This window comes from Acartia tonsa, chromosome 4 (assembly GCF_053477335.1).
Source record: "Acartia tonsa isolate MP-2025a chromosome 4, ASM5347733v1, whole genome shotgun sequence".
NCBI lineage: Eukaryota > Metazoa > Arthropoda > Copepoda > Calanoida > Acartiidae > Acartia > Acartia tonsa.
The window spans coordinates 4,810,821-4,822,979 of NC_137263.1; the positions used below are offsets into that span (position 1 = coordinate 4,810,821).

The 12,159-nt window shown below is 32.5% G+C and overlaps 1 protein-coding gene across 1 annotated transcript; it reads left to right on the plus strand.

The window, feature by feature from the left end:
* Positions 1 to 1,531: 1,531 nt before the first annotated feature.
* Positions 1,532 to 11,480, plus strand: LOC145315743 (uncharacterized). The gene is made up of 2 exons (XM_080155784.1): positions 1,532 to 2,057; positions 11,126 to 11,480. Exons 1-2 carry the CDS (start codon positions 1,782 to 1,784, stop codon positions 11,405 to 11,407), a joined length of 558 nt encoding a protein of 185 aa, XP_080011910.1. The 5' UTR covers positions 1,532 to 1,781; the 3' UTR covers positions 11,408 to 11,480.
* Positions 11,481 to 12,159: the final 679 nt, after the last annotated feature.

The following is a 12,159-nucleotide window of genomic DNA, read 5'->3' on the forward strand; positions in this document are numbered from 1 at the left end:
AATCGATACAAGGAACATTTCAACGTGAGCTGCACTAGATCCAAATACTTTTAAAGAGTATATTTAATTAAGATATTATGGACAAATTATCTTTGTTTATAATTGCTATGCTTCAATTCTTTTCAATTTCTTAGATATGAAGATTTTAAAATGTTTGGTCTACAGTTTTAAAAGCTTTTTTTTGGTGAGTTTATTTATTGATCTAATAATGTTTTGAAGGTCGTTGTATTTTTCTAACAATTCTCCAATAAACAAGGATGACAACATCCATAAAAGCGAAGCACTGAAACGGTAGGACAAACGGTCATTAACACTTGTAAAGTGTCAGAACTTAATAATCATAATATATATTTGTAAGAGTCAAAGCAAAATTGTAAGTAAATTTGTTGAAAAACTGCTTGATTCAGAATAATGTTTATGGACATACTTACATTTTTAGGACTTGATTATAGAGTTGCTTCGTTTATTACATTATACTTTGTTGTCCCAGGAATCAATATACCAAAAATCAGATCAATCGGATGATTAGATCACATAAAAATTTGTTGTTAAAAAAGTAAAAAAATCAACATATTTAAAATGGACGTACGGACATTTTGGTGATGATTATAGAGTTGCTACGCTTTTTAAATCGTACCTAACTATTAAAGGAATCACCATGCAAAATTTGAAATCGATAGGACAATTCTAACATGCCTAAATTAATGAAAAAAGCTATCCGTTACGGACGTACGGACGTACGGACGTACGGACGTACGGACGGACCGACCCTAATTATAGAAAAGCTTCGCTTTTAAAAAGAAAGAAAATGAAAAAGAAAAGACTTAAGGCATGGTTTTAAAATAGTGTTCTGGATTTTAAAATTTATTTCATCTTTCATAATCTTGCGACTGTCGGCCTGGTTCTTTATTTTGTTATCAGGCTTTTGTAAAAATGAACCATAATTGTTTTTTTTCTATATCTACTTTTACTAAGGGTATAATCAGTGTGAGCCGATATGCTAAAAAACATGCAATTATCATCATATAACAACAACAAAATAGTGAAGAAAATACACACATACACACAAATATATTTTACACACTCACACAAACATACACACACACACACACACACACACACACACACACACACACACACACACACACACACACACACACACACACACACACACACACACACAAGTAGTATATAAGAAGGAAGAAGGCTTTAATAATATTCTACGCGCGCGCGCGCAAGAAATGTATATATCCGAGGTGAAGGAAGCTTGAGAAGCACACCTCACCACCAAGAGAAGATTTGAGCGCTCAAAATGAATACCAAGGAGTAAGTGAGGGGGAGACTGGGGGGGAGTGGGAAATGAAAGCATCCCTTATAAGAGGAAGAGACTGGGGGGGTTGAAAGGAACAACATAAGAAGGGGAAGGGTAAACACCTGTTAATAGCACCCTGTACCACTTTAAAATCAAAGCTACAAATCGGGCCACTGTGTGAGAGAGAGAGAGAGAGAGATAGAGTAAAAAAAAGGTTGAGTAGTGCTAAGTGCAGGAAGGTTATTTCTCTCTCCTCTCCTCAACTCAATTTAAGCCAAAAGCAAGCAAAGGCAAAGCAAAAATTCATTTTAGTATCTTGTCAGTTCGTGCCTGTGAAAGATTTACAAAATTTAGGCGTGAAATTATTGTTATTTTAATTTAAAAACTTATCATAATTGAAGTAAGGTTATACTTAGTGATACTGTTAATTTAAAATATACAGTTAACCAAAAAAATAGATAGTCTAAAAATGATTGAAGATAGATTAAGACCTCGTTATTCAAGTCGCAGTGGTCGACCCCAATCCTTGTACCGAGGCCAATATGCTGCCCAGACAGTTCACATGTACAGGACACAGTATGCCCAGCGATCACCAGAGCAGCAGTCATTAACGCCACAAAGATCTCCGCGCCAGCGCAAGGCTCGGGCCATCATCAACAAGTATAGGAAGACAGTCCGGTATGCTCAGCTGTACAGGCTGAAGTCTTTGGTGCCATCCGTCAGAAATGATGAGGAAGCTTCAGAGGTAATCTATTAGCCTCGAGTGTTCTATTTCTTTTATACTAGCATTAAACCTGCCTCGAATGATATCGACGTAATGAGATGTTGGGGTAAACCAAATAACAACCCCTAATGAAATCTTAAGCATTTCTTTTCGGAGGGAAGGGGTGAACTTTGTTTCTAACTAATTATATAAACAAGTGTCTTACATGGTTCTTTAAAATAGCATTAAACCTTCCAATGTCCAATAACAGCAATTGTTACAATATAAACTTGAAATTGTGCCACTGTTTTACTTTTTAGACATCTTACTCAACAATCATACCTTGCATTTAACATAAAATTTTTATTATCTTCGTTGACTGTTAAAAAACTACAATGTAGCCAATGTTTTTGAGCCAACGAATATTGGTTATAAGTGTAATTTACAGTCCATTGTCCCCTCCTTCCCTGTATAAAACCTAACTTACTTTACCCTTTTAGGTTTTTAATATTTCTAACTTTCCAATTCATAAAATAAATTTGAGAATCTCATTACCTAAAGAATTATACAATTAAATCCTTTTTTTAAAAAATTTACAAAGAAAATTTTGAACAAAGCCACAAAGGGTTGACATTCTAACCAGGGAGGGAGGGGACATTGGGCTGTTTATTACACAAGTCCCCAAAGTTTTATAATTACGTTTACTTATTCGTAGGCTTAACAACTTTGAGGACTTGAATTTTGATTGTTAGTTCATTAAGTTGAGTGTCCAAACGGTTTAACCACTAATTGTTATCTTGAGAAGGGATAATTATGTGCACCATTATTGGGGATACACATCAATTCATCGGCCATTGTCTTATCCCTTTAGATCCCTGCATTTATAACAGTATGCAGTTGTAACCATAACAATGCAGATTAATATTATTTTTTTTTCATGAACCGTTCGAAAGCATTCAGATGCATTATGCAATTTGTGTAACATCACTGCCGCATAAAGCCTTGTTTTGTTTTTCTTCAAATTGCGTGAGGCCGTATGAGTTTCTTTCAATCTTATAATAACAATGTTTTTTTTAGCTTATCTCTAATAATAATCTATTTTTTTGTCTTTTGTTGTAATGGAACAGTTAGAAGTTATGCAGAAATCTGAAAAGATAAGACAATGGCCGATAAATTAATGTACATCCTTAAAAAGAATACATAAAATTACCCCTTCTATGTATTTAAATAAGTGGTTGAAACGTTTGGACACTGAACTTAAGGAACCAACCAGTCAAACTCCAATAAAAGTCTCCAAAGCTTAATATTGTTATAATAAACTTTTGAGGACAAGTGTAATAATGTCCCCTCCACCCCTGGTAGTTATGATACATTTGTGGAAGTCAAGGCACACCACGCAATATTGCTATCTACAACATAAAGAATCTAGTTCTCAACATGCTAAAGATGCTATTTACAATGTGGATTCGGCATTGAAGTAAAACTATTTTGCCCCTTTCATTCAATGAAAACCAAAAGATCAGGCCCCCTCCCCAGATTTTAAAATCAAGCCTCTGAAGGGTAGGGGCAAAGGCTGTACTTAAATATATACATCTTATATCTTTCCGTAATCTAATTTATAGATTAAACTTTTTGACCCGTTTTGCTACGTGATAAAATTTATAAAAAAAAATTCAAAGAAGCCGAAAATGTGAGACTAAAAGTTTGAGATAAATTGTATTTTTATCCAGGAATCTAAAGGGATAAGACAAAAGCCAATAAATTGAAGTACATCCTCAATGATGATATACAGAATTACCTCTTCTTTAGCTTACAATCAGTGGTTTATACGTTTGGACACTGAACTTAATGAACCCCCAAAGTTGTTAAGCCAACGAATAAGAAAACTTTGGGAAGATAGTAATAAACAACCCAATGTCCCCTACCGCCCTGACTTGTATCTGAGTATTTACGACATCTTATAAAAACTTGGCAATCAAAGAGGTCCCGAGTTATATAATGTGTCAATTTTATTTAAAAATAAATTTAAACATTTACTGATCAAGCAATAGATTGAACAAGGATAACAACATCCATAAAAGCGAAGCTCTTTATTCAGAAGGAAGGACAAACGAACAAAAGAGTAGAGTAGAGATGCTTTTCTTTAATATTGTACTTTGTTGTCATAGGAATCATTATTCCAAAAATGAGTAGTTGGTTTAGGGCCCTAAATATTGAAAACCTTCGCTTTTAAGAAATTATCAGAAAAACTTTGCCTCAAAATCAGAAAATTAATATTAACACAAAATATAACAAACCTATGTTTTTGATAACTTATTATTATTTTCTTAAGATTCAATCTATTATTATTATATTTTCTATTTAAATAATCTAGATGTTTATTTGTATTACAATGAAAATTGAAAATCCCTACTTGAAAGGTCTTTTTTTGTGTGTGTGCTGGGATTACATAAGATGAGGGGCTCTCATGCATTCAACAGTTGGGGTCGCGAAACCAATTTTGTTGGTAGATATATATAATAAGACATTTACTTTTTTTCTCTATAGACAATAAGATTTCATATTGTTAAATTTAAATTTTAAATGGCCTTTCCGTTTATACTTTCTTTCAAGGAATGCTACTCCACGGTTTTTCTTATCTCAAATGTATGTACATCAGTAAAGACGAGATCCTTTTGAAGCAATGAAATGTAAATAAAGTTTGTTTAGGGGCCCCAACTGTTGAATACATCCTATTGAAGGAAACAAAATGTAAACAAATTTGGTTTAGGGGTCCCAACTGTTGAATACATCTTATTGAAAGAAACAAAATGGAAATAAAGCTGGTTTAGTTACTCCAACTGTTGAATACATCCTATTGAAAGGAACAAAATATAAACAAATTTGGTTTATGGTCCCCAACTGTTGAATACATCCTATTGAAAGGAACAATTGTAAATAAAGTTGGTTTATGGTCCCAAACTGTTAAATACATCCTATTGAAATGAACAAAATATAAACAAAGTTGGTTTAGGGGCCCCAACTGTTGAATACATCCTATTGAAAGGAATATTCTATAAATAAAGTTGGTTTATGGTCCCCAACTGTTGAATACATCCTATTGAAAGGAATATTCTATAAATAAAGTTGGTTTATGGTCCCCAACTGTTGAATACATCCTATTGAAAGGAACAAATGATTACACAAACAAACATTTGTAACACTAAGCTTAATTCAAATGAACATAACAACAAAAGATTACTTTATTTAGATTTTTTTAGATGTAAAAAAGTAAAACCGACATTTCTTTTAAACATTAGATGGGATGTCTCCCTCTCAAAAACTTAAAATTTTTGTCCTAAATTAGAATAACTATTTAGTGGTTAAAATGTTTACGCGCCCAAAGCCTGCCAAGTGTTTGGTAGATCTTAGATTACACACAGACACACAACATACTACTTAATTATAAAAGATGAAAAGTTCAAACCCAACCCTTTATAGATAATGACATTAAGGGGAGAGTTTTTTTAGAACTTAATTCCAAGGACACTAAAAAGTTCTTCATAAACTTTAATCAAAGAGTAATCTTACATTTAAAAACAAATTTATTAAATTTCTAAAATTTTCTTATAAAGTATGATTCTACTTAGTGAAGTATATGCATTGTATATTGAATAAATGCTTAGCTAAGCTAAGGTAGTGAAATTTGATATTCTGTTAGTGGCCTTTACATACATCAGTGGGGAACATAAGTAGATCAGAGTTTACTTAAGCTGATAATCTACTGTTATTTTTTCTAGCTATTATTTTGTAAATAGACTATTCCAAGTTCTACTGTATCAAATATCTTCATATTTTATGATTATAAAAATGTTCTTTGGTTAAATATACTTTAAAAAAACGAAAATAATATAATATTATTCACTTAAGCATAAAGTATTTGATTCATTACCCTCACTAAAAAATCTTTGAGCTACTTAATCCGGAAGCTAGGGTCCACACTATATAAATACACTAGCGGCTTCGCCCCTAGCCTCTAGGGGCTTTGCCCCAAGAGGTGATAAAAAAAATTAAGGCGAAATTCGTTAAAGGACCAAGGAAATCTTAAGCAAAAAAAAAAAATAAAAAATGGGGGGGATTTTTTTGGTTTGGGGGGTTGGGGGTGTCCCACCCCCCAAGAAAATAGCTTAAAACCACCACAGGACCAATAGGTATATACCCTGAAGAGTAGAATCCGATCGGTTCAGTGGTTACCGAGATCTTAAGGGACAGACAGACAGACAGACGGACAGACGGACAGATAGACATCGTTCTACTTTGTATTATAGATATTAGGAGTATTTAGGCAAGGTGGATATACCGCGAGGGGGAGGATGAAGGGTCATAACCCAGCAACCTTACTCTTTATTTTATAGAGGAGTCTATAGAGCTAAAATGTAGAATTGTGAAGGGTGTAATGTTTCAAGAAACTATTTATAAAGAGGACTTAGGCCAAAGATATTCTACATAAAAGTTGGTAAATAGCTAGGAAAGGGGATAAATTTCATACAAAGAAAAACAATTTTGCCAATCAAAATAATCATTATTAGCACCAAATTTGTGAAGATCATGCAATAATTCATGAAGAAAAAAAACAAAGTAGGGGGTTTCGTAGTATTTTCACAGTAGCTTTTCTCCTATTACTAGCCCCTGCGGTGGGCTTTAACCCTGCGGGACAATCGTTAACATTTACCTAACCTAACCTAACCCAAACTAACCTATCAAAAGCTACGAAAATAAGAGGAAACCTGCTACTTCGTTTTCTTTCTAAGAACCAAAATATTTTTGGGTGCGCCAGACATGATAAACATGAAAAAATACCAAAACAATATTGCATAGCAATTTTATTTTGTATTATTTTCTTTAAATAAACTTGTAACACTAAGTGAGGTGGTGGAGATTTTAGAAGGCAGGAAACTTAGTTTCAAATCTGAAAGGAAATATGTGACACTTTTTACTTAATTTAGAGAACGCTCTGCTTAATACCTAATACTCCTTATACTTAGGAAGGAAGGGGACAATGGGATAATTACACTAGTCCCCAAAGTTTTTAATAAAGTTTTCTTATTCGTTGGCTTTAAAATATTGTGGACTTTTAATGAAGTTTGATTGGTGGATTCATCAAGTTGTGTCCAAACGTAATCTACAGAATAGGTAATTTTGTGTCTCATCATTAGGGATGTACATCAATTTATCGGCAATTGTCTTATCCCTTTAGATCCCTGCCTAATATTGGCCTGAGCAGATTAAATTTCACCAGTAAAGTTTAGGTTACATCTTAAAATATTTTACCAGCTTCAAAATTTTAACAAGTGCAGTAAGTTCGGGTTTTTAATTATTTTTATCTCTGTTTTTAATTTCTTTTTTCGTCTTTTCATTTATAGCAATGTCAATTCTCAATAATGATTATCATTTCAACTAGGACAGTAAAGTTCTATATAAGGAGCTTAGCTAACTATAATTTAGATGAAAATACTATTCAATTTACAATCTTACATTCACAACCCCTACTGCTTAATTTTCTTTTAGTATAAGAGTAGCTGCGTTATTTAGAAATATAAGTTAAGTAAAAAAGCTATGAATGCTATCTATAATACAAAGTAGCTTGATGTCTGTCCGTCTGTCCGTCTGTCCGTCTGTCTGTCCCTTAAGATCTCGGTAACCACTGAACCGATTGGATTCTACTCTTCAGGGTATATACCTACTGGTCCTGTGGTGGTTTTAGGCTATTTTCTTGGGGGGTGGGACACCCCCAACCCCCCCAAAAAAACAAAAAAATCCCCCCCCTATTTTTTTTTTTTTGCAGAAGATTTCCTAGGTCCTTTATTTTTTTTTTGCAGAAGATTTCCTAGGTCCTTTATTTTCTTTTGCAGAAGATTTCCTAGGTCCTTTATTTTTTTTGCAGAAGATTTCCTTGGTCCTTTTACGAATTTCACCTCAATTTTTTTTTGATCACCTCTTGGGGCAAAGCCCCTAGAGGCTAGGGGCGAAGCCGCTAGTTTTAAATAAATTAGAATTGAAAAATACTTGGGATTTTACTATTCATAGGTATCCTACTCAGTTAGAAATTAAATTCTTTTAGAATCAGGGATCTAAAGGGATAAGACAATGGCCGATATATTAATGTACATCCCCAATGATGATACACAAAAAAAATACCCCTTCTGTAGATTGCAATTTGTGGTTGAAACGTTTGTACACTCAACTGAATAAAACAACCAATAAAAATTCAATAAAAGTCCCCAAAGTTGTTAAGCATACGTATAAGAAAATGCAAAAAAAAACTTTGGGGACTTGTGTAATAAACAGCCCAATGTCCCCTCCCTCCCTGTTTAAGAATATAAATTGAATATTCATAAATATGTTAAGGCGTCACCTTGTGAGAGATCAGCCAACTGAAAACTTAAGATCTTTATCCAAAAGTACTTATCATTCAAATTCAAAACATAAAGAAACTCTAAAATATTAAGATTTTTATTTTACTTAAATGTATGTCTTCGTCTATTGGCTGTAATTGTTCCTATTGCTTCTATGTCACTCGTTGTTTTTGTATAATTTATTTCGAGGTAAACATGAAACAAACTATGAATTTATGTATTTTTTTATTTCATCTCAAAGAAAACTTTTATCTTTTTAATGTTTGGTACCCTATATTTTTGCCAAAAATGAAGTATTTTTTCAACTATCATTGCTAATTCTAATTGCCAAAGATCGCTCATTAACAACGATTATAGAGTTGCTGCGCTTTCTAAATTGTACCTAGATACTACAGAAATCACCATGCAAAGTTTGAAATCGATAGGACAATTCTAACCTGTTTAAATTAACGAAAAGAGCTAATTGTCTGTGACATACGGACCGACCCTAATTATAGAAAAGCTTCGCTTTTAAAAATTAGTAAAGATAAAATTATGAATGTTTATCAAAATGGACTATTTTAAACTGTTTCTTTGTCACTCGTAAAGCGTTAAAAGTTGGCTATAAAACAGGTGCAACAATGGATTTATTATTACTTGGATCTTACACCAGATTTTTATATTCTCTAATAAAGTGAAACTTTTATGAAGTTTTGATTGGTTAGTTCAAAAAAGTTAAGTGTTCAAACGTTTCATCCACTCTTGTAATTTTGTGTATCATGATTGAGAATGTACTTTAACGTATCGACCATTGTCTTATCCCTTTAGATCCCTGATAATAACAGAATATGATTAAAACATTTAAGTGTTTCTAATTAATTACCTTATCCTTGTCAATTAGGACCATTAAATGGGAAAGTCAATTCATTCTAACAGGTCAATTTGATGTCTAAGTAAGATTTTTAAAAAATAACAAGCATGACAAAATCCATAAAAGCGAAGCTCTGAAATGGTAGGACAAACTAACATTAATACTTGTAGAGTTTCAGGGCTAAAAAAAAGCAGAATATAATGTATAAGTTTAAACAAAATTTTTGTTGCAAAACTGCTTAAATACATGATACTGTTTAAGGGCATACGGTTTTTAGGACATGATTATAGAAAAGCTTCGCTTATAACATTTTACTATGTTGTCCTAGTTTAAAAACGATAGACAATTCTAACATGTCTAAATTAACGAAAAAAGCTAACCGTTACGGACGGACCGACCCTAATTAAATGCTTCGCTTTTAAAAAGTTACATTATTCAAAACAAAATTAACCTGATTTAAAAACAAATAAACATAAAAAAGCACTTATTTAAAATATATAACAATAAAAACGAGCATAATAACCATTTGAATAATATATGAGCGAGGAATGCTGAGATATGTAAATGTAAGAAAATTAAGCTTGCTTCGTAATTTTATATCTAATTTAAAGTTTTTATAATGGATCTGTTATTACTTGGATCTTGCATCAAATATTCATGTTCTATAATAAAGTGAACTCTTGCCCCAACCTTCTCCCCACCTACTGGATAAACGGCCCGACCAATAAAAGCGAGGTGAATTTGCAACCTAAATTGACAACATTTTTTCTCCTGTTATATCAATCATTTATATTCTACATCCATTGTTCTTATATTAAATTTTTCCCACAAAAAAGTTACTAGTTCTTGATAAATTGATTTATTTTCCATTTGTCCCTGGCGATAAAGACAAAGATAAACCAGCAATTTCCATTTCCCCGTTTAAAGCTCATAAAAAGGCTGTGTACATTGTTATTATTTCTGTCATAACCAGATAACAATCATTAAGGGCTTACTTCTGACCCGCCCTGGCACTTACACATACACATACACACCAGGGAGGGGGGGAGGGACATTGCGCTGGTTATTACGCTAGTCCCAACGCTTTATAATAACGTTTTCTTATTGGTTGGCTTAACAACTTTGAATTTTCAATTGGTGTGTTCAAAAAGTTGAGTGTCAAAACGTTTCAACCACTAATTGTAATCTACTGAAGGGGTATTTTGTGTATGGTCATTGGAGATATTCATCTATGCATAGGCTGTCTTATCCCTGCATTCACACACATTCATAGACAAAACATACACACACTCACACACATAAACATAAAACGTGTACACACATACATACACACACACACACACACACACACACACACAGACACGCCCTTCATTATACAGGCTTCAAATTGAGCTTAATTGCTTTTAGGGAAATAAAAAAACCTTCTGTGATACACTTTGTTCATACTTTATAGTTTCCAAATTTTACTATATCATAAATTATATTCATTCTAAAAATAACTATTTTGACTCAAACATTTCCAATTATTTAATATTAAGTTTGTTATATTTAACAGAGATCAAAAGGGATAAGACAATGATCTATAAATTGATGTGCATCCCTAATGATTATACATACACAAAATTACCCCATCTGTAGATAACAGTTAATGGTTGAAATATTTGGTTACTCAACTAAATGAACCAACTAATCAAAATTCAATAAAAGTTCCTTAGGTTGTTAAGCCAACGAATAAGAAAATGATATATAAGTCTTTGGGGTCTAGTGTAATAAACAGCCCAATATAAGAGAATATAATTTCCTAACTATTGCCTTAAGTATAATGAATATTGAATTAAATTAACTGATAAATTTTTAAATTTCAGGTTGATATTCTGCAAGAAACAGTCAAGTACATAGAAGAATTAGAACAGCGGCTGTTAAGCCAGGTACAATCCGTTGGCCTCCCACCAAAACTGGCCAAACTGGAACACAAGACCGTGTCTGAAAATCCACCCACTATCCCTTTAAAAATTCAAGATCTTCGCAACCTTGTGCATTCCTCCCTACAGCCGGCACTGCAAGAAAAGCTGACAAAACAGCGCCAAGAAGATCATGCGAATATACAGAAGTTGTTAAACCAGGCTTCAACAAGTTCTTCATCATAAAGCTGATTAGTTACGTTATAGAGCAGCTTTAATTATAGTCAAATAAAATCAGTGATAATGTAAATATATAGAAGTGCATTTAATTTTAGTTTTCTCAGTTAATGAGAAAATAATATAGTTAGGTACGTGAATATATTTCAGTGTAGAGGATTGGCTTAAGAAAATTTTACAAATCTTAGTTATCAGAAACTATTTAAAGACAAAATGAAATAAAAATCCTAACTCAAAATAATTGTAATAATAAAGCTATGTAGGTATACTCTAGTTATTTTATCTATATACAAAATAAAACCCTTTTACTTTGCATTGTTCTGAATTAACCTACCCAAAACAAAGAAATGTATTCACGTGCCTAACTATAAAATATATGTTTAATTTATTTTGTTATTGCGAGTGTCTGTTTAAGTTCTAGATCTCAAATTCAGTTTTCTTAATTTTCATTTTATTATGTTCTTCTCTAAAACTATCTGCCATTAGCTTTTAATCTGAGGTGGATTCTTAAAAAACTGTTTGGCTCACTGCCTCACTAAAATTAGTGAGGCTCAGTAAAAATTTTTGTGAAATATCCTCCAAAATCGCATTAAAATTCTAAAAAAATTAAACAAAATCTTGTGTCAACAACCCTTTTATGATTTTATTTAATTTTTGTAGATTGTTTTATGCGATTTTTTACAATTTTTTTTAGCGAGCCTCACTAATTTTAGTGAGGCAGTGAGCCAAAAGGTTTTTTAAGAATCCACCTCTGATATAAA